The 23107-nt window shown below is 48.5% G+C and overlaps 1 protein-coding gene across 9 annotated transcripts; it reads left to right on the top strand.

Moving 5' to 3' along the window:
* The first annotated feature begins 15 nt into the window (after positions 1–15).
* Anks3 (ankyrin repeat and sterile alpha motif domain containing 3) lies at positions 16–22956 on the top strand. 9 transcript variants are annotated; one of them, XM_037200787.1, is made up of 17 exons: positions 16–123; positions 3367–3538; positions 6051–6249; positions 6456–6577; positions 9082–9163; positions 10362–10497; positions 14579–14734; positions 16378–16515; positions 16931–17040; positions 17253–17420; positions 18567–18691; positions 20736–20877; positions 21216–21388; positions 21689–21774; positions 22126–22209; positions 22431–22514; positions 22605–22956. In XM_037200787.1, exons 2-17 carry the CDS (start codon positions 3369–3371, stop codon positions 22619–22621), a joined length of 1992 nt encoding a protein of 663 aa, XP_037056682.1. In that variant the 5' UTR covers positions 16–123; positions 3367–3368; the 3' UTR covers positions 22622–22956. The 9 variants fall into 9 exon arrangements, with proteins under 9 accessions (XP_037056682.1, XP_028750667.1, XP_028750671.1 ...); XM_028894834.2 differs by having other exon boundaries at positions 22426–22514; positions 22605–22696; XM_037200788.1 differs by having other exon boundaries at positions 28–123; positions 3278–3538.
* The last annotated feature ends 151 nt before the right edge of the window (positions 22957–23107 follow it).

Genomic DNA, 23107 nt, shown 5'->3' on the forward strand with positions numbered 1-23107 from the left:
CGGGGTGCTTCGCGCGCTCCGGCAGTCACTTCCGGGGTGGGCCGGGCGTCGGGCCGTGGGCCGGTGAGGGGACGTGCCGCGGCATCTGTCTGAAGGGTGGCGCGGGAAGCCGAGGCCTTGCAGGTAGGCCGGGCCCCGGCGGGGCTCTCCGAGAGGCGCTGCCTGAGGCGCCCTGAGTCCGCTCCGGCGCCCAGCCCTGGCGCTCGCCGGGCTTGGGGACGCGGGCCCGGTTCCTTGGTTGCAGAGCGGAGGGGTCACGCGAGACCCTGCCAGAGTGTTCCGCCACCCGGGAGCCTGTGGTCGCGCACGGTCGCCGGGACCGCGTCACGCGTCTGGGCTGCAGGGGCTCCCTCGAGTCCTTGACGGATCTCTTGAAGGAATGGAGTGGCATCCAGTTGCCACCAGGATGTGTTGTTGTTGTTGTTTTAAAGAAGATAATTTTTTTTTTTTTTTAAAAGAGTAACGTATCATCGCTGCTACTGAAGCTCTGGTAGTGAGGTGCAGAAGACATAGAAACATTTGGTTTACTCGAATCGAATTTTGGGGAGTTGTTTTTTGAGATTGGGTGGGTGGGGTTCTGTGTAGACCAGGCTGTCCTGGAACTGACAGAGACCTGCCTCCCAAGTGCTGGGATTAATGGAGTGTGTCACTACGCCCGGCAGGTTGTGTGTTTTTTGAGTAAGCATTTCATGTATCCCAGGTTGGCCTTGAACTCCAAGGTAGTCCTGTCTCAGCCTCCCAAGAGCTGGAATTAGAGATGTGACCTTGCCAGGATTCTGCTAATGTTTCTCCGTTGGGGGAGCATGTGTCTGCTCTGTTGGTTCAGGTTCAGGAGTATCCCCGTGAGCCTGAGGTACTACTTGAGCTCAGGTTGTGCAGTGTGAGAAGCTAGTGGTTCCAGAAAGCAGTCTGTTTTTCCCCTCAGCACACATGCACATGTATCACTCATCGGGGGTTTGCAAACTCACCCCCAGATTGGTGGTTTGTGTGTGTTGTCCTTTTTTTTTTTTTTTTTTAAACTTAGGGGCTTGCAAGCTATTTATATGTGATTCTTATCACTGAGATAAATCTACATCCTCAGCTGTCTTTCTGCTTTTTAAATATTTGGATGTCACTCAGCTGCCCAGGCAGGCTTGTGATTTTGACCCTTCTGCCTCCATGTGGAAGTGTGCTACCAGGCCCAACACTGTCTGTTTTGGCAGTCACCAGCACTGAAGAGTGCTAAGGTGTTTAGGAGCAGGGAATTAGTACTTTGTGGGTACCTACTTCCTTCAGGCTTCCGTCTGGGTTTGCCAGAGCTCTTGAGTTGAGTATTGGTGTTCTGTGTCCTCCCCTGCAGTGGTCCTGACCCCCAGGTCTCTCCAACTTGGTCTTGTGCTGCTCTCCACTCGGTTGGGTGAGGTTGGGACCAGTGCCAACCTCTGAGAGTAGTAACCTTGCCAGGACACCATGGTATGGTCCTGGAGGGATTCTGCCACTTGTGGTGGTTTGGGGACACTGAGGTGGCCCCCAAGGATCATTAGTACCAGTGGCCATTTAGCTGAATGATGGCACATGCTTTTAAACTCAGCAAAGACAGATGTATCTTTGTGAGTTCAAGTCCAGCCTGGTCTACAAATTGAGTTCCAAACCAGTCTGTGCTACACAGTGGGAACTTATCTCAAAACAAAACTGGCCATTTCCACAGGGGAGAGTAGAACAGCAAACTGGGGTCCTGTTTACTGCAAACTGCCATTATATCTTCTCCCATTCCCCCCAGCCCTTCGTTGCCATGCTGGGGATTAGATTCAGGACTAAAGGCCCTCTGCAGTGGGCAGGTGCTCTGCCAACTGAGCTGTATCCCAGAACTCTTCTCTCCCTTTTCTGTGCTAGCATGTGGCCCCGGACTTGGGAATCTACTAGGAAGTTAATGGCTTGACTTTGGTTTGAGTAGGATTCCCCAGGATAAAGGACTCACACACTTGTTACCCTCGTGGTCCATCTTTCCTACTTATAAAGGGTTGCATAAGTAGATTCCCAGTCAGGTAACATTTGCTGAACATCAGGGATCACATTCTATAGTCTGTACTGGGGCTTTCTTCCTCCTCCCCTTTCTTGTCCTACTTTTTCTTCCTCTCCTCCTCTTCCTCTTTCTGCTTTCTTTTTTCTTCTTTTAGAAGTTCTTGCTATGTATCCCAGGTTGGTCTTAAACTCACAATCCTGTCTCCATCTCCCAAGTGTCATAATTAAGTTGGACATCTCCATGCGTAGCCTTCCATGTGGTTGGTTTGTGGATATGAAGTCTAACCAGTCTAACCACTGCATCTCTAGTCCTTTCATTTTTTTAACTTTAAAATTTTATTTTTGTTTTAAATTATGTGTGTATGTGTGTGGGTTTTTGTTTTGTTTTTTGGGGTGTGTGTGTGTGTGTGTGTGTGTGTGTGTGTGTGTGTGTAGGGCATGTGCATATGAGTGTTGGATTCCCTGGAGCTAGAATTAGAGGCAGTTGTAAGCTGCCTCAGGTGGATGCTGGGAATTGAACTCAGGTTCTCTGTAAGAGCACTGTATGCTCTAAACTGCTAAGCCATATCCAGCCCTGGTTTGTTTTAAAAGACTTAAAATTATATGTATGCATGTATGGGGGGTGGTGGTGGTGGTGGTGGTGGTGGTGGTGGTGGTGGTGGTGTGTGCACACATGAATGCAGATCCTCAAGGAAGCCAGAAGGGGCTCTTGGATCCCCTGACACTGGAGTTCCAGGAGGTTGTGAGCCACTGGACATAGGGTCAGGGAACTGAACTTGGGTCCTGTAAGAGCAATACATGTTCTTAACACCTAAGCCATTTTTCTGGGCCCCACTCTTAGTTTCATTGAGAGAAGATCTCTGTGTAGCCAAGCTGGCCTTAAACTTATGTACTCCAGGCTGCCCTTAAATTAATAACCCTCCTGCCTCTGTTCCTCCTTGCCAGTGCTGAGATTACAGGGGTATGCCACTACACCTAGCCCCCATGTATTTGCAGCAGCAGCCCTTTTCAACATCTGTGTCATTAGTGAGGAACTAGGGGCTGGAGATGCTAGACACAGAGCTCAGTTTTGCTGCACACCCAAATTCAGCCAGTAGTGCTAAATAACTCAACTTGCACTGTTTTATTATCAGTGGAGAGGTTATCAGGCTCCTCTAAAACCTGACTGTGGAGCCTGTGGTGTGAAGCAGAGGCTCCCATCTTCAGTCTGGTGGCCCTGTGGTGGCGCTGCTGTTTGAAGAAAGCTAAGTCATCTTTGGTGGCTTTATTTTCTTAGGAATGAGATGATAGTCTGCCATTAGTAGGAGTATTTCATCCTTGGAACATCCGGGGAGGAAGAACTAACCCCTGGGCCTCCCTCTGCAGCCATGTCTGAGCTCAGCGATGAAGCCAGCGAGCCGGAGCTCCTGAACTGCAGCTTGTCCATGTGGTATGGGCTTGGTGCTCAGGTCAGCCGAGAGGAGCTGGATGTCCCCTTGGATCTTCACACAGCTGCCTCCATTGGCCAGTATGAGGTGGTGAAGGAATGTGTGCAGCGGTAAGAGGTCTTGGGGAGCATCCCTTCACCTCACATTTTAATTAGCATCTCAGTTCCCACAGGCTGGAGTCTTGCAGAGCTCAAGCCCCTTAATACATATGGATTAGGCTCATCTGATTGTCAAGATGCCGTTGATGGCTCATGTCGGACTCTTAGAAAAAAGGACTTGATTCTGAGGAGGAAAAACATGCTTAAAACTTAACCTTGTGGTCTATGTTATAGACACTAATTTATAGTTTACTTCAACCAGAGAAAACAAAAACAGGGATGGGAAGCCAGCACTCTGGGCCTTTGACCACAGGTTTGTTGTGGTTCCCCCAGCTCTTGTCCCCTCTGGCACAGAGGTGAGAGGCCGGCCTTCTGTCCTCACTGCCTACCTGCCAGCTTTACCAACCTGCATCGGAGTGTTTAGTCCCAGAGCCTGTGTCTCAGTCTATGTGGTCTGAAGGTTCTGTAGGACTCTTCACTTCCTTGTGCTCCACCGCACTTTATACTTAGTTTGCCTTGAGTGCTCCTGGGGTACCTTGGTGAGATGATGTCTCCCAGACCTCTCTGTGCCTTCTCAATTCCTGATGAGCAGAGCAAAGCCTCATAAAGCCCTGGGTCTCTGGTTTCAAGTCAGAGTCACCCATCACCCTTGGTCAGTAGAGTATGAGAGCTCTCAGTCTAGGACTCCTTTACTTAATGGCCTCAGAAATGGGTAGCTAGGTGTGTAGTCAGTACATGTCCTCATAGGATCACCAAGAATCCTGCTATTAATCTTTGGAGTCTTGGGTTCTTACATATTGAGTGTCCTGTTAAAAAAAAACAAAAAACATAGCAGCCCAAAGAAGAGACTAGGAAGAGCTCTGTGCCCTCATTGGAGTTGGGGGCCAGTTGAGATGCAGGCTTGCTCATGGAAGTCCAGGCTGGGGCTGAGGGAAATCGGAGGTCTCAGAGAACAGGCTGAAGGGAAGTGTTAGCTTTGCTGAGGCACTTGCCACTACTCCCTTTGTGGAGACAGTGCTGGATGCCAAGTCATTCTAGTGACTTCAGAAGTATCTATGTGTAACTCTCCAGGCAGGGAGGGCTTCAGGCCATTCTGGAATGGCCAGATGGCATATACCAGAGGCAGCAGGAGTTGCTAATTTGTGGGAAGTAGCTGCCTGACTTAGCTTAGTATGGATCCCACAAGAGGCACTGATCATACAACAGATTATCACTTGTCAGCCACCACTGGAGGTGACACTATGAAGGGCAAGGCAGAGGGCGGCATTAACTGTACCTTCTTTGGAGTAGGTAGTGGGTGTTATTCTAGAATGGGATGCCCATCCCCAAGTCTGAGAGCTCCTCCCCTCTGCCTCCCTGAGTGAAAATGCATTTCCATAATTATAGTGGAAAGCAGTAAGGAAAATAGGATACTCTGGTGACAGATTTTTCTGTAGGGTGAGGTGGCAAAGGAGAGGTCTGACAGTGGTGTTCGTTATCCTCAATTCCTTTCTCTTCTCCTGGGATATTGGTTATTGATTTGGTGGCTGCTGTTTAGGGTGTCTCAGCCTCGCTTATACTGATAAACTAGGCAGCTAGTCTTGTCTGTGGTGGGTCCTTTGTGTTGTAGGGTGTTTGGCCAGCTACCTAGTCCTAACCTGGATGCCAACAACTAGCTACTCCCCAGATATGGTAACTAAGGAATGACCAGACTTTGCCTAACTCCTAACTTGAGCATGGTCTATATTGCTGTAGGTACAAAAATGGAGAGTTGTTGGCCTTGTCAGAAGATGGTAGGAAAGATGAAAGTATTAAAATAGAGATGGTTATATTAGTCACTTTTCTTTTTGTTTCTGTTTGTTTTGTTTTTTTTTTTTTTAGATGGGAGTCTCACTATATAGCCCTGACTGGCCAGGGACTCACTTTGTAGACCAGGCTTGCCTTGAACTCCCAGAGATATACCTGCCTTTACCCACCAAGTGCTGCGAGTAAAAGTGTGTATTACCATACCACAGAGTCACCTTGCTTGTTGCTATGACAAATACTGACAAAAGCAGCTTAGGGAGGTAGAGTTTATTTTAACTTGGTTTGAGGATACAGTCCATCATGGCGAGGAGGCATGGTGACAGAAGAGGAGGGCAGCTGGTCACACTGCATCAGGGAGAGATGGATGTTAGTGCTCTGCCCTTTCTCTTTTTTATTTAGTCTGTTAGCACAGCCCATGGAATGATGTTTCTTATATTTAGGGTGGCTCTTCCCACATCAATTAACCCACCCAGTCTAGAAAATTCCTCAGACCTGCCCAGAGGGTTATCTCTTAGTCAATTTCAGGTCCGGTCAAGTTGACAAATCAAGATTAACTCTGCAAGAGTTTAAGGCAGAGGATGGAAACGCCTGCCTGCCTTCTCCCTCCCTGGGAATGCCCCGGGGCAGGTGATTACTGCTTTCTGGAAGATCAGCTTGTCCCACCAGGCCTGGCACCTGGCTCTGATGAAGCCCACATGTGGGATGCTGAGAATATCTAGCATATCTTGCATTTGTTTAGGAGAGAGTTAGATTTGAATAAGAAGAATGGTGGTGGTTGGACCCCGCTGATGTATGCCTCCTACATTGGACACGATACCATTGTCCACCTGCTGCTCGAGGCAGGGGTGAGTGTGAATGTGCCGACCCCGGAAGGGCAGACTCCACTGATGCTGGCCTCCAGCTGTGGCAACGAGAGCATCGCCTACTTTCTGCTCCAGGTGAGCTACAAGTGGGCATAGGCCCAGAAACCCAGGGGCTCCCTGGCTGCCCTGACAGGAAGGACATGAAGTGCTGCGGGCCACAGTGTGCACATGTAATCACTTAAGATTCTTTCAGCTGAAGGCCTGGTGGGTGCCTCCTACCCACCCACCTGCTCACCTTTCCTGGAGACATGGGGCATAATCCACATCCTATTCTCTTGAAGCAAGGTGCAGAGCTTGAAATGAAGGACATCCAGGGCTGGACTGCACTCTTCCACTGCACCAGTGCCGGCCACCAGCAGATGGTCAAGTTCCTCCTGGACAGTGGAGCCAATGCCAACGTGAGGTGATTATTGCGGTCTCAGGAGTGGGCTGGGTTTTAGGCAAGGAGGCAGGGTCATCCTGCCCCAGTCTAAGAGGTAAGAGAAGGAGGGGAATGGATAGTCCATGGGACTTCGTGCATATCTGTCAGTCATCAGTGCATCCCTGGGCCCCGAGCCTTGTTTTATCTCAAAACTGAAGTTAGCAAGGCTCATGTCAGAGCATTAAAAAATGGTATTTGGATGATGTACATTAGATGCTAATTTCTTTTTCTTTCTTGTCTTTTTGATTATCATCATGGAGATGAGGCTTTAAAAACAATCATAAGGGGTGTGTGTGTGTGTGTGTGTGTGTGTGTGTTAATGGAAACAAAACTCTGGACCTCGTACTTGCTAAGCAGGCATCCTGTCACTGAGTCATACCCAGTCCCACCATGACCAACCAACCCATCTACTTGCCTTTCTTTCTTTCTTTCTTTCTTTCTTTCTTTCTTTCTTTCTTTCTTTCTTTCTTTCTTTCTTTCTTCCTTCCTTCCTTCCTTCCTTCCTTCCTTCCTTCCTTCCTTCCTTCCTTCCTTCCTTCCTTCCTTCTTTCTTTCTTTCTCTCTCTCTCTTTCCTCCCTCCCTCCCTCCCTCCCTCCCTTCTTTCTTTCTTTCTTTCTTTCTTTCTTTCTTTCTTTCTTTCTTTCTTTCTTTCTTTCTTTCTTTCTTTCTTTCTTTCTTTCTTTCTTTCTTTCTCTCTCTCTTTCCTTCCTTCCTCCCTCCCTCCCTCCCTCCCTCCTTCCTTCCTTTCTTTTTTTCCTTACCATGATGAGAGAGAGTGAACACCTGCTCATGGTTCAGGGTGCAGATACATGTGTGTCATGGCACGTGTTTAGAAGTCAGACAACCTTCAAGTCTCGGTCCTTGCCTTTCTACCTTGTTGGAGACAAGCTAGGTACCCCAGGCTAGCTGGCCTGTGACCTGTGTCACACACTTCCTGTTGGTGTGCTGGGATTGCAGACACTTGCAGGACTTTATCCTACTTTTACAGTTGTCAGGCTTACATAGCAAGTGCTTCTACCCACCGAATATCTCACCAGTTTCCATCATTCTTCTCATAAGTTGGTTTTACTGTGGTCTGACACATATTATGTAAGAACCTCTTCACAGCAAGTACCAACTGAGCCCCCACCTGATGTTGGCATGGCAACTCTGGCTGGCTCTTGGTGCCCATTGGAAGATATAATTAATTCTGAGTGACTCTAAGGAAGAAAAAAAAGCTACTAATTAAAATTCAATCTCTTTTTTTTTTTTTTTTGGCTTTTTGAGACAGGGTTTCTCTGTGTATCTTTGTGCCTTTCTTGGAACTCGCTCTGTAGACCAGGCTGGCCTTGAACTCACAGAGATCCGCCTGCCTCTGCCTCCCAAGTGCTGGGACTAAAGGCGTGCACCATCACCACCTGGCTAAATTCAATATCTTAAAATGACTTTAAGATCTATTCTCACTTGAGCGATATTAAGATGTGAAGAGTATATGTCTTACAGTGGTTGAGAGCCAGGTTTAGTGTGACTCCTGGCTTCTGGTCCAGCAGGGAATGAGGAACAGTAAAGGGGCCCTTTGAGAACAGTGTTCTCAAAAGACAGAAAACAGACAGGATTGTTAGTGTATGGGCTTATCAGAAATAATAATTCATGGACTGATGACTCAAAAGATGAGACTTGGGGAGGTTGGAGGAGACACTAGCATCCGTGAGAAGTGAACAGCAACTGCTTTAATGTTTGTTTGCTTACTTAGGTTTTTGAAAGAGGGTCTCTTCAGGTAGCCTTGGATGTCTTGGAACTCACTATGTAGACCAGGCTGGCCCCACTGAGATCCACCTGCCTTTACCTTCTGTGTGCTGGGATTAAGGGCAAGTTCCACCAGGCTTGGCAATAGCTGCTTTTTTAGTGGGATTAAAGTGTGGATTTAGAATGAGGTAGGAATGGCCTTGAGGGAAGGAAGATGGGAGAGCTTGGTCCTTGGGACTGTTAATGAGCCAGAGGGAGTTAGTAAAGTTCACGTAGTCTTATTGTCTGTTCCCATCGCAGCTCATTAGTTTATCTGTGTGCAGTTGTTGGGGCGAGTGTTGGGGGTAGGTGTGTGTGCAAAAGCTAGAAATGGTATTTGTTGTGAATCATCCACCTTTTCTAATTGAGACAGGGTCTCTTACTAGGACTTAGGGCTCACAGTCTGAACTAGCTGCCTGGCCTGGGATCTGCTTGTTTTTCCTCTCAGCCCTATGATTACAAGCACATACAACCATACCGACCTTCTTACCTGGTGCTGGGGATCAAGCTCAGTTCCTGATGCTTATGTGGCAAGCACTTTACCAACTGAACTGCCTCCCTAATCCCAACACCCCAGCGGTCCTAAGTGCATGAGAGCCTAGGCCTGAGCCTGCACCCACTGCTCTGCCTGTCCGGGGCTTTGCTTGGTTGTTTTTGGTAGGAGAGTTGGTTCATTGACTCACTCCTCTCCACTAACTGTCTGTCTGATCTCATCTTGCAGGGAGCCTGTATATGGATTCACTCCTTTGATGGAAGCAGCTGCCTCTGGCCATGAGATAATTGTGCAGTATTTTCTGAATCATGTAAATAACTATTTATTACCTTGTAATTTAGTCACAGCAAATGGGAATCATTGATGAAACTATAAACTCTAACTGGGGTTTCTTTTACATGGAAACCTACGTAGTCAGCACATATGTGTGTACACACACATATACCTATGGAATAGAGGACATTTGTGGGAGTCTCTTTTCCCCTTCAATAAAATAGATTCTGGGAATTGAACTCAGGTCTTAGGCTTGGTGGCAGATTCCTTTACCCACTGATCTGTCTTGCTACCCCTTAGGTGGTACATTTTCATTGAAAAATGTACAGTGATGAGTAAAAATAAACACAATTCTGTATTTATAATGATTTTAAAGACACGTCTTTGTTTTCTTGTTTGTTTTGTCTTGTTTTTTAGTTTTTTGAGACAGGGTTTCTCTGTGTAGCCTTGGTTGTCTTGGAACTCACTTTGTAAACCAGGCTGGCCTTGAACTCACAGAGATCTGTCTGCCTGTTTCCGGAGTATTGGGATGAAAGGCATGCACCACCACCACCACCACCACCACCACTGTCTGGCTGAAGACAGGTTTTAGCAGTTATGGGAACTTTTCAATCCTGGTGCAGGAGAGTAAGACCTGACTGACTTGCACATGCTATGCAAGCTGTCTGTCACTGAGTTAGAGCCTCAGCCCTTTTTAAATGTTTTCTTTTGAGACAGGATCTTACCAAGTTGTCCAAACTGGCTTTGAACTCACTCTTTAGCCCAAGAGGACTATGAATTTCTGATTTTCCTGCTTCAGCCTTCTGAGTAGCTGGATTATAGGTCTGTGCCAGCTAAGCTACATGTCTGGGATAGCACAAAGGGAGGGATCAGGTGTTAGTGACAGTGGCCACTGTGAACCTCAGAGGACTTCCAAGTGGCATAGCTTCTCAGGAGGCAGTCTGTTAATTCCTCCAGTAGATAAATCTAGAATCACCATAGCATTCCTCAGTTTTCCCAGGTGTGTACCCAAGAGAACAGAGAACCTGTGTCCACATAGAACTTTTACCCAGTGTCCACAGCAAGAGTCTTCCTAAGAGCCCCCCCCCCCACTCCTACCCCTACCCCTGTGGTATCTCAAACCAGAGGAAGTGATCATAAACCTACTCTGTTTTCTCATTCCTCCTGGCCGGCAGTCCACTGCGCTGGGGGATTTGGTGAGGAGTTTCTGACTCTTCTTTCCTGAACCTTCTTAGGGAGTCAAAGTAGACATAAGAGACCACAGTGGAGCCACGGCCCGGATGCTGGCCAGGCAGTATGGTCACATGAAGATAGTGGCCTTGATGGATACTCACTCGCCTGCACTGCCTAAGAGCCTTTACCGGAGCCCAGGTACCTGATTTGCCTCTGTATCCTGATGGAGTCAGGGCTGCCCTGAGCATTCGGGATACTAGGAGACAAGGAGAGCCCCTCTCTGGATCCCCTGCTTTGCTTAGGTTGCCCTCTACCAGCCCCACCCTGAGGCTTTCTCTTCTTACCAGTTCCACTGTGGAGCTGAGGTTGTTGAGGTCCAAGGCCTAGGGCCAGAGAGAAGCAGACTTTATACCATTGACAGCAGTCCCTGCCAACAGAGATCATGCACAGCACAGGCTGAGTAGTCTAAGGATAAGGGGAGGAGGCATGCCCCCCAGAGAGGCTCCTCTGGCTTTTAGTTCTTGGTTTTGACAATCTTGTGCTGTGTGTATGCTTTACCTTTATAAAATCAGGCATCCTTTATTGTCTCTGGATGTTGAATCATAACCAGTTTTTCTCAGGGCCCCACTGGTCATGATGGTCATGTCCCTCCTAGCATTTGTATGTTTTAATTTTTTACATTTAGATGTCTGACCCACTGATAGCTGTTTCTCTTTTGTGGTGTGAAGTCTGAAACCAATTCTCTTTTCCAAATGGCCACACAGTTGTGCCAGCATCATTCAGCATGATTGACATGGGGGTTAGATACAGCATCTTTATCACACATTGAATTTCCATCTTATTAGGGTTAGAATCTCCCTAGAGTTAGAATCTGGTGGTCTCTGTATCCATTCACCCAAACCACAGTTTGACCTGAGGCCTTTTTATTTTGTTTTGTTTTGTTTTTCGAGATAGGGTCTCACTGTGTAGCCTTGGCTGTCCTAGAACTCGCTGTGTAGACCAGGCTGGTCTCAAACTCAGAGATCCTCTGCCTCCTGAGTGCTGGGATTAAAGGTGTGTGCCACCACTGCTCTGCAATCCCAGGATTTTGGATGAGAGGCAAAGGTAGGGAGATGCAAGTTCAAAACCAGGTGGGCAACACAGACCTGGTCTCAAAAAATCAACTAGTGCCAGGCGGTGGTGGCGCACGCCTTTAATCCCAGCACTCGGGAGGCAGAGGCAGGTGGATCTCTGTGAGTTCGAGGCCAGCCTAGTCTCCAAAGCGAGTTGCAGGAAAGGTGCAAAGCTACACAGAGAAACCCTGTCTTGAAAAACAAAAACAAACAAAAAAAATTCAATTAGCAGATGTCAAAGAGACTATACTATAGGAAATCTGAATTTACTGTTTTTATGGTGTCAGTTTGTCCCATCTAAGAAAACAGGCTGTGTTTTGTTTTTAGTATACTTTGTGGTTTTTTAGGGAGGCTTAAATTTTTCCTAATATATTTTTTGTCTGTAACTAAGTTTATTCTGAAATATTTATCATCTTAACTGTTCTTTTTTTGTTTGTTTGTTTTGTTTTTTTGAGACAGGGTTTCTCTGTGTAGCTTTGCGCCTTTCCTGGATCTCGCTCTGTAGACCAGGCTGGCCTCGAACTCACAAAGATCCACCTGGCTCTGCCTCCCGAGTGCTGGGATTAAAGGTGTGCGCCACCACCGCCTGGCATTCCTTTTTCTTTAGTTATTTTTCAGGGTCTAATTTATTATTGACTGGACTCGTGGTTAGAAGTAGAAGCTCTCAGGACAGTCTGTATCTGTCAGTCTGTTCCTGGCATTTTTCTTTGGCTTCTTTCATTCTCTTGACCAAAAATTTAGCATATTGTGAAGCCTCCTCATTTTTCATAGTGTATTCCTTCAGAGCAGTACATCTGCAATGAAGCTGCGAGACATATGGAGGAACAAGACACTGAATCTTAGGTGCTCTGGCCCTGGGCTTCTTACCTTCTTTGTTTAAGGGCTTTCTGACAAAAAAGTGGCAGACATCTTTGTTAGAGGGACTGAAAAGTTTTCAGATTCTGCTAGCTCTTTGGGCCCCATCTCACAAAGCATAGTGCCATCTGTCAGGTCAGTAATCCTCTCTCTCTCTCAACAATAACCAAGTTGAATGCTCAGATTGGCTTCCACAGTACATCCCCTAATAAACTCCAGCTTCCTTTCTCCAGTTCTCCTTGGTCTGTAACAGGAACGCCCCTCGTTCAGCAGCAGGCGCACTGTGCTATGGGTCAAAGCACCTTGCTTCATGGGGAAGCCTTGTCTGTCACCCCAGAACTGATCCAGACCACATAACCCTTCCGCTCTTCACCCAGAGCATCAGCAGCTCCTTTTGTGGTCACGCGCATCTCATAGAAAGTACAAAGCTTGCTTTCACGGTCCACTTCTGTGAGTTTCTGACCACTAGTGGCTTCCTCTTGATACAGCCTCGGGAGTGCCACAAAAAAAAAAAAGAAGAAGAAGATTCTGCTATTCTTGGAGGCAGGATTTGAACCCAGGTCATCATTCTTGACTAGCAACCACTTTACCCAGTGAGCCATTTCCCTAGCCAGCTTATTTCTTTTTCACTGTTTACCTTTCATTTTCTACTGGCCATATTGGCAGAAGTTTAGAATATAATTATTATTCTCCAGGAAATCTGTAGTTTTTATTTGTATTTTTCCTTTCACTTAAAAGTTGTTTAATAGAGATTTTGCTATATTTTTGGTAGTTTTTAAATTTTTAGATTGAAGGTCCTTTTTAAATTGGTTAATGTCTCATTTTATCCTATTCAGTTTTATTCTAACTTATCTGCCTAGAGAGTTATTATTCTTTGCACTTTATGGAACCTACCGATGCCTTCTTTGTCACCTACTAGTCAGTGATTTTAAATACTCCATGTGTGGGAAAAGGAACTGTGTTCTCTCATCTGTTGATTGTATTTCAGTTTTCCTTGCATTTCCTGTAGTTTCTGGGAGCCTTGAGAATGGCTCGACTATAGAGGACTGGAACTTGGTTCCCAAAGTGCATGCACATCTGGTGGCTCAGAAACCTCTGGAACTCCAGGAGACCCAGTGCTTCCTACTGGCCTCTCTGGGTATCCTTAAGCCTGCATACACATGCCCACAAAAATTTGTGCGCATGTGCACACACACATCACTATTTGACCCATTTTGAGAGCTCTAACATAGTGAAGGCTGTGGGCATGCTGAGCTGGCAAAGCTGGGTGGCAGAGTTTTGAAAGGCTTTATAAACAGCAAACGGATGTTATTTACTTCCTTAGAAGTCATTTAGATTGGAAATACGAACTTGTTTATTTAACAGGTTGTGACTAATAATATTTTTATGAAGCCACCAGTTTATTTATCTCTTCAACATAAAGATTTTTGATTATAAACAGGCTTACAAGAAGCATTTCTTGAAGCTAGGTAAAGAGTAAGAACTAATGAAGGTTTCAGCTCGCCGTTGTAGAGCAGTGGCCCAATGGTTGTGGTGGTTCCAAGTATAGTCCTGGTGAACTTTGTTTTCTTTTTGAGACAGGATCTGTCTCCCAAGTGCTTAGATTAAGGGTGTGTGTGTACCACCATGCCCAGCCCAACACACTCTTTTCTGAATATAATACTGTTAAGCTGTTTGGCTGGAGAGATGGCTCAGCAGCACTTAAGAGTATCTATTTTTTGGGGGTAGGGTGGGGCTGTTGTTTGTTTGTTTTTGAGACAGGTGCACAAGGAGGCCAAAAGAGGGCCTTAGCTCCCTTGGAGCTAGAATTACAGGTATTTGTGAGCTGCTAATGTGGGGCCTGGGAGTTGAACTTGGGTCCTCTGCAAGAGCTGTATAAGTACCCTGCAGGAGCAATAGATAGAGCCAGGTGTGTAGCACATACCTTTAATCCCAGCATTCGGGAGTCCGAGGCAGTCGAATCTCTGTGAGTTCAAGGCCAGCCTGGTCTTAGAGGGAGTTCCAGGACAGCCAGGGCCACACAGAGAAACCCTTCTATATAGGCCCAGGCTGTCCTTGATCTTGCTGCAATCTTCCTGCTCTATGTCCCTAATACTGAGGTTATGTGTAATGCTACCATACTCAGTTTAATATTCTCGTAAGATTTTATCTTTAGTTGTGTGTGTGTGTATTACAGCAAGTTCAAGGCCAGCCTGAGCCTACATAGTGAGTCACTGTCTCAAAAGCACACACAGACACATTCCATTAGAGTTTAATGTTGGCAAAAGAGCTCATCATTGAACCAACTCTTAATTTTCATGTCTGACTTACAGAAAAATATGAAGATCTGAGCTCATCAGACGAGTCCTGGCCTGTTCCTCAGCGCCAGAGGCCCTGTCGAAAGAAAGGCCTCAGCATCCACGAGGGCCCACGTGCCCTGGCCAGGATCACAGCTATTGGACTTGGCGGCAAGATCCAGACCAACTATGGTGAGATGAGAGCCACAGTTCCCAAAGCTCCTTGGTATCATGTCCCAGGACTGCCCTGAACATGGGCCCCTGGCCTCAGGCTACAATAGGATTGGGTACTACAGGCGTGAGGCTCAGAACTGACCCAGGGACAGGCTCCAGGAGTCACTGCTAACTCCTGACGCTTGGTTTCATTCTGTGGATTCCCTTTTTGGTGGATGTCCCATCTGCATAGCAACTGTAATGTATAAGGATTTTAGTTCACTGTTCTGGCTCTGCCCACATTCTGATCCAGAGTAGCTGGGACTGCAAATGTGGGTCCTATTTCTTTGCTTCTACTTCCTTCCCTTTCTCTTCCCTTCTGGATTTCACCCAATAGCCTGGGCTGGTTATGGACTTGCCATCCTCCTGTCTCTGCCCCCTGAGTGTTGGATTACAGGTGTGTGCTGTCTGTCATGCATGGTGGATTTGGAGTTTGTTGTTTGCAGAATGGAAGCCCAAGGCCTGGGAATGCTAGGGACGCCCTCACCATGGGGCCACATCCCATCTCTTTGCGTTCTATGGCAGCACATTCAGGGAGTCTGTGACTCTGTACTGTCCCTTTCTAGGTCAGTCTCTTCCTCCCTGTTCAGGCAGGTCTTTGGCGGGGGTTGGAGCTCAGGAACAGTACTTGTCTAGCACATAAGGCCTCAGGTTCCATCCCTAGTACTATCAGAGAGAGAGAGAGAGAGAGAGAAATCCCGAGTTACAAGACATATGGGGATATGCATGTTAGTTTGGGGGTTTTTACTAAAAGTGCCCAGATAACCTTTCAGTTGAGAAGTCTGTAGATCCAGCCTTCTACTGTCTGTAGGAAGATTTTTCTGCACCACCTGCCAGCTCCCAAATAACCACACAGAGACTTCTTAATGCAAGAAATCCACAGGAGTCTGCTTAAGGAGTATTAGGGAAATTGATTAGGATAAATTGAGAAAATACACTCATAAATACAGAACTGAGTAAACAACTGAAGTAGTCCTCTGATCTGACTGGGAGCGAACCCTTCTGGCAGTTTGATCACACCAGGAAGCAGGAAGCAGAAGGGTTCCTTTCCTTTTAAGAGGTCATGTACAATGGCAGGAAGCACCGCCTCCTTCGGCTGTATAGCCCAAAGTCACGGGCGGAGCAAATACCACTACATGGCTGATAGCTTAGGCTTGTTCCTAACTAGCTCTTATAAATTAACCTATTTCTATTAATTACTCTGCCCGTGTTGCTTTCCTGCTTCCTCTGTGTCTGGCTGGCAGCTCCTCACGATTCAGCCCTTCTTTCCGGCCTTCTCTCTGTCTCGAAAATCCTGCCTAGCTATTGGCTGTTTAGCTTTTTATCAAACCAATCCCAGTGAAATATCTTCACACAGTGTAAAGGAATATTCCACAACAACTGTCTGCTTCTGCCCTTAGAAAAGCAGTGGCAGGTGCTAATGGGGACTGGCCTTGCTCTGGGTGCTAGCCTTGGCTACACCAAGCTCATTTTCTGTGATGTGCAAAATAATTTCTCTTGGAGCGTGACCAAGTTACCGTACAAGGAGAAGTGGTAGCTATGGGGCTCCCTCACCCCAGGAGCCCTTAGAGGGGTGATGCCTTTACTCATGTCTGAGGGGTCACATGCCCATCTGTACACAGAGCAAGTTCCTCCACGGGGATATGTGACCTTCACCAGCAGTGATGAGAACACCCTGGAAGTTGAGGGCCTCTGCTACCGAGATGTCACCTCCCCCATTAATGAGCGGGATGTGGAGAGCAGCAGCAGCAGCAGCCGGGGTATGCACCTCCATCCTGTTGGGTTCCCATAGAGGAGATAGAGAAGGCCCCAGTTCTTGTGAGGTAAGCCAGAGCTGGCCATGGGCAGGTGAGGGCAAGCATCCCAATCCAGGGTTCCCACAGGCCAAGGAAGCATTCTGTACTCACAGGGTCTGTCCAAGGGCTTCTTGGAAATCTTCCCAGCAGGAGGCATGTGCTATGACCTGGCAGTGCTTTACCAAGTTCCTGCTTCCTGACAAGCTCTGTTGTACGTGCGTGAGATTTAAGAACACACAATTAAAAAATAGAAGCTCTGCCCACCCTACAGTGTGGGGCTGTGACAGGCAGCCAGGTCAGACCAGCAGTGCTGAGCTGTGCTAATAGAACACAAGCAGCTTCACTGGTGAGACTGTCATCAGGTGTTTTCTGTTCCCAGAGGAACCCACTTTCTGTGCCAGTCTTGGACCTGTGTGGAGGAGCAGCAGCAGCGATGGCCTGGCAAGAGCCCAGGGGCTCAGCAGTGAAGCCTCCATAGAAAGCAATGAGGTAAAGGTCCTTCCTCCTTCCTCCCTTGGTGTTGTAGGAGATGGTGAATATTTAATGTGGCTACACCATGCCTAGAGGACTCCTAACTGGAGTGTGGGGGTCCAGGCTGCAGGTAAGTCAGGATAGATTTCACATCCTACCCCTGCCTGAGTAAAGGGGGCTGGAGCTTTACAGCCAGGCAAGGGCTGCTCCAACACACCCTTTCACTGCAGGATTCTGATCATACCCGCAAAAGCTCGGTTCGCAAACAAACCAAGAGTTATTTGAAGAGTAAGAGTCGTTACAGCAACAGTGATAGTCAGTGGCCTTCCAGCACAGGGACTGCATGTACCCCAGGATCTGAACCCCAAGCTGAGAAGTCCTCCTACTCAGGACCTCAGGTGAGACCGTTTGAGAACCCGATGGCTGCTTGCTTAGAGAGGTGGCACTTCTATGACTGCAGGGTGGAGGTGGGGTGTTGGGTCATTTACTGTGTATTCATGACAGGCCAGGCACTTTCCAAAGAAGAGGGTACTGGGTTCTCCCCACAAGGCTCAGATTCCTGGGCAGCAGGCCAGCTGTGGGGTTGGTGTCCTTTTCTTTCTAGGAGCAGGGGTTGTCTGTTCCCTTGCTGTCCTGCTCTCTGGGCCTCCCAACTTAGGGAGACAGTAAGAGGATGCTCGTGAGCTGGGGACAAAGTAATGGCATGTGGTATGTACTTAGCAGAAATGCAGCCATACCCTCACTGTGGACCACCCTGGTGGAGCAGCCTCTCTGTGGTCAGAGATGAGCAGCTCAGGGTGTGACACACATAGGCCTAAGTCCTAGCTCTGCTGCTCTCCAACAGCTTGTAAACTGGGCCGGCTTCTGCCTTTGGTCCTTTCCTTAGGTCTTAGGTACACCTCTCAGTTGGACAGGCATGTTACCACTTGTGCTGGGGTCTTAAGGCTGTTTCTCTGAGGAAAGAAAAGTGGAGCAACCTTGGAACGTTTTTTTCTCCATCCTAAGCAACCAAGCATGGGCAGAAATGGAAACTGGACATTCTGGTGTTGAAAGCTGGTTGAGAGGCCAAGCAGTTGAGCTCAGCAGTAGCTGACACGGCAGGGCCAGCAGGCAGCCTGGGCTGTCAGTAGCCATCTAGTCTGAAAAATGAAAAGCTCGCGCCATCACCAAGCACCCCCTCACATGGTGTTTTGGAAGTAGTGCTGAGTGCTAGGTGGAATCAGGATAAGCACAAGGATGGCCACTCAGACATGGGATCAAACTGGCCCCAAGTTCAGCAGTGTAAGGGGCTGAGTAGGGCCTTTCTGAGGGGATCGGACGTCTCTGGACACAGACCTTAAGACCAGGAGGCAGAATAGCCGGGAGTCCTGAGCCCCCTCCTGAACTCTTCAGCCTTTAGCTGGATCAGCACTCATTCTCCTCTGCGGAAGCACTAACCCTGAAGAGGGCAGTGTAGGGGCTCTAGTCAGGCTTGGGGTCAGAATTGGGAAGAGACCAGTTCTCCCTTCCTGGCCCCAGGCCTCCCAGTTGTCTCTTCCCCTCAGGACCTTGCCACACTGCTGGAGCAGATTGGGTGTCTGAAGTACCTGCAAGTGTTTGAGGAGCAGGATGTGGACCTTCGTATCTTCCTGACCCTCACCGAGAGTGACCTGAAGGAAATTGGCATCACGTGAGTCCCCTAGTGCCGTCCCCCACCCCCAATCATCTCAGCCATCCTTCCAGCCTGTCCTCCAGCAGGTAGGATGAGCAGCCTGTCTAGACAAGAGGCTTTCTTCCAAGTTGGCCTTTGTGCCCACATAGCTCCAAGATGGCTTTGCCTGCTGTGTGCTGGACCTTTGGACTCTGTTTTTGTCAGTTCACTTTTTTGTGGTTTTTAGTTTTTTCCAGTCACAGTTTCTAGAGTTAGTATTTTATAGCACAGGTTTCTTCTTTCCTAAACGCTTGTATATAAAATCTTTTAATATAAAGTCCAAACCATGCAATATGCCTTTTGTCCCAAACATTCCATGTACAGAACTGTAGTTTGTGTCTTGGCTGTAACTCCTCAGAGGTGACTCTCACACTTGAAGTGCTCTCCTCTAGGTGGCTCTGGTGCAGCAGGTGACGCAGGGCTTCCTCAGTGTTTGCCTATCTGGGAATGTCTGAAACTCTCCTGCACTTTGGAAGGACAGTTTTGCCAGGTAAAGGTTTCTTGGTGACGGCTGTTTGCTTTGGCACTCTGGCTGCTCAGCCTTCCAGAGTTTTGAATGTCTAGGTACTTTTACTGAGGATCCCTGCATGGAACAGGCTGCTTTTTTTTTTTTTTTTTTTTTTTTTTTTCTCTCCAGTATTCTGTATGTCTTTAGTTTGGCTGTGTGTCCTGGTATCCATCATCTGTGAAGCTCATTGGGCTTCACTGATGTTCATGTCTTTCATCAATTGTGGAAGTTTCCAGCTGCTAGCTCTTCAGACCATTATTTGCCCTTCTGCCTTCCTGAGGTACTCACAGGAGAGACCTGGCCCCCACGTGGTCTCAAGCTGTCCTTCTGGTTTTCAGTCTCATCCATTGTGCTCCAGTTTGCTGGTCCCCTCCTTTGCCTGCCTTGGGCTGCATCTGCCTGTTTAGGCTTTACTTCAGTTACCATACTTCTTTGCTTACGTTTACATTTTTCTCTGTTGTATTTCCATTTTGTATTGAGTGTTTCCACACCATCTTTTAGGTCTTTGATTATCCTTAAGATGGTGTTTCAAGGCCTTTGTCTAGCAGATCTGCTGCAGGGCTTTCTTGGAACTCCTGTGGTTGGTTTTCCTCTAAACGAACCATACTCTACCTGTCTTTTATTACTGGAAATGGAGATTTAGTAAGCATCAAAGTCAGGACCTCCCCTCTCCCTGGGATTTTAGGTTTGGTTTTGTTTTGAACTTGTTGTTGTTGGCTGCCTCTGTGCAGAGGACTAGCTGGAAGTTGAAGCCTATAGGCCCCTCAGAGCTTGCACCTTTCCCTAGGCACATGTCACGATGCTAACTTTCCACCCATCTGTACTTACTTTGAGACAAGCCGCTTTTATGTAGTCAAGGGTGATCCTGAACTCTTGTACCCACCTTCCAAGTGCACAATGTTCTAGCATGCAGGTGCTTTTCAATGTCCTAGTTGTTATTGTCTGGCTCCTACACAGGAGAGTGGAGAAAGGTGCTGCCCCTTAGACCTACTGCTCATCCCCTACCTCATCTTTTCAGCTAGAGTGAGTGAGTGTGGCTGATGGCAGTGGCCCTCAGTAACCACTATACTTGTATCCACTATACTTGTATTCCATGCTTGCTACTGGGAGAACAGGGTCTGCCTTGCCTACCCTGCTTCTTGCATGCTGGGTCTGGGTGGGTGCTGCTATGCAGAGCTGAGCTTAGACTAAGCTGGCTGTACTCACAGTCAAAGCCTGCAGTGACCTCCAGGCTGCCAGGTGGCCCATACAGATTCTGCCAGTGCATTTGTCTTGGAGGGGAGAGATTCCTGGAGATCTCCCTTAAGAGCACAGACATAGTTGTCCAAGCCTGGAGCCAGTGATGGTGGAGGCTTATTGGACACTCTTGTTTCTGTCCTCAGCCCCAGGATCTTCTGCAACATCCTTCCTTCAGAGTTAGGTATTCCCTAGCAACTGGCCGTGGTGGCAGGTTTGTACCAAGGTCCACGCACATGACAGAAGCTGACTTTTCACCTTCTGATTTCATTCCTTCAGGTTGTTTGGGCCTAAAAGGAAGATGACCTCTGCCATTGCCCGCTGGCACAGTAGTGCCCGCCCTCCTAGTGATGCACTGGAGCTGGCCTATGCTGACCGGCTAGAGGCCGAGATGCAGGAGCTCGCCATCCAGCTGCACAAAGTGAGTGGAGAGGTCCAGGTGGGCTGTGGACACAGGAGGCAGGATACATCTACAGAGTTACACTTTTATAGCAGAGGAGATAGTGTCAGCAGGGGACTAGAGACAGGAAACTTGAGGGGGCGGATGGAACAGTCAAAAGTCAAATGAATGTAGGAGGGAAGAGCAAGTAGCCCACGCAGAACCTCGAATCTGTAGGATGGAGCCAAAGGAGCAGTTCCTAGAATGGGCTGCAGAGAAGCAGACAGGCATCCTAACGGACTTGGCCGCCCTCTGGGGGATCAGCAAGCGTGGGTCTTGGCCCCCTGGCTTAGGCCCTCTAGCCTGGTATTTGCCTGCAGTGCTGTGAGGAGGCAGAGGCTCTCCGTGGCCAGGTGTCCCAAGAGCAGGAATTGCGGGCTGTAGTCGAGAGCTGCCTCCTGGAGCAGGAGAGTGCCCGAAAGGACATCTATGCCCAGCTGCAGGAGGCCCAGACCCTGGCCAAGGATGCTGCCCTTGTCCTGGACCAGCTGCGGTAAGTGGGCTCACACACTCAGGTGGTCAGCCCCCACACTTGTCATTGTCCCTTCTTAATCCTCTAGGCAGGTGGTGAGTAGGGGAAGGAAACCTTAGTGCCTGCACCTAACTTTCCTGGGGCTCTGTCCCCAACACTACAGACCCAGGCTTGACTAAAAGCAGGCTGGGGATCAGCAAGACCGACCGGTGTGGGGCTTCCAGGGCTGACCACAGGGCTGAGGTGGTTTTCATTGTCCTGTTTGGGTAGAGGTTGGCAGCAGGGCCTCTTCCACACTAAACTTAGGCATATGTCCGGCAGGGCCTGTCAGGCTGAGCTGTCAGCTCGAGTGAGGCAGGACCAGTCCCCCAGCGAAGCTACCCTGAGGCCACCCTTTCTCTCAGCAGGTGAGAAGAGCAGTAGCCTGGCTTTGGACTAGGCCAGGGTGCCTGGCTGGTACAGTGGCAACCCTGTCCCCAGAACAAGCCCACTTGTGAGAAGAGATGCACTGTCGCACTTAGGGGTGACGGCAAGTGGGAGGGCTTGTTGGTGGCTGACCACACGGGACCACACGGTCTTTAAGGCCTCCAGTGGAGTTGGGTGCCTGGGACCCCCAAGGCTGAGCTCTACCTAGGCCTGCGCCTTAAGTGGCAGTTGTTAAACCTTGTAGCTGGGCACATCCCTGCCTGGGGTGGTCACTCATGCATCAGCAGGGAGTGAGGATATACCTATGGCCAACTTGCCCTTTTGTACCACAGATTCCAAAGGCTGGACTGTTCCCCTGCAGGCCTTGAGTCTCCCTGAGCTGTCAGGGGCCCTGGAAGACTGTGTCTGTGAAATGGGTAAGTCTCCAGGAAGGCAGCCAGGGCTTTAATCTCACCGTTTCCCAGACCCTCTTCTGAGGACTGAGGCTGAGAGCTGGCCATACCCAGTCAGCTCAGACCCCTGGGTAGTCTGACCCCAGCCTGACCCCAGGGCCACCTATTCCTAGTGCCCTGAGTTTCCCTTCTCCCTGCTGCTGAGACTTGACACAGAACACTAATTGGCCCTATCCTTAGGGCAGGCACTGTGCTCTGTAACACAGAGCCTGGAGAAGCTACAGACGCTGAATGGGAAGAAATGGCGGGAACCGTAGCCAGGAGGGATGGTGAGAGTACCCACATGCCCATGGGCACCCTGGACCACCTAACCTTCCTGTCCCTTCTTACCAGGTTTTTTAAAATTTTCTTTTCTTCAGATTCTGACGTTGGGTGATGGATCCACCCTGAAGTTACATGTGCCATGCAAGACAGGGCAGTGAGCAGATGGCTGCAGCAGCCCGGGGATGGAAAGCCAGCCCAGGGAGCAGCTTGTGGACAGGAGGACAGGACTTCAGTCCCTGCCAGGGCAGCTTGGGCCAGCCCTGAGGCGGGATGAAAGGCCCGGCACCCGGATAAGCGGGTAGGCAGCTGTGGCCTAGACAGGACTGTGTGAAAAGAGTGTGTCCCCGCACATGCAGGTGCCACACTGAGGTTTGTCTGGTCTTAAAGGTGAGGTCTGGGGTACTTAGAAAATGTTGTTTGTTGGAAAATAAAATTACTTGCAAGTTGGTGGAGGCTCATTTCTGATCATATGACATGTAACCCTGGCTGTCACCAACAGACCCTAGTAACCCATCTATAGTCGCTTCTGATCTCTTCCCCTGCTTGGTAACTGTTCCAAGTCTAAAGTGGAGCTGGCAGACAGCTTTTCCTGAGCTGT

Source organism: Peromyscus leucopus, chromosome 8b, assembly GCF_004664715.2.
Source record: "Peromyscus leucopus breed LL Stock chromosome 8b, UCI_PerLeu_2.1, whole genome shotgun sequence".
Taxonomy (NCBI): Eukaryota; Metazoa; Chordata; class Mammalia; order Rodentia; family Cricetidae; genus Peromyscus; species Peromyscus leucopus.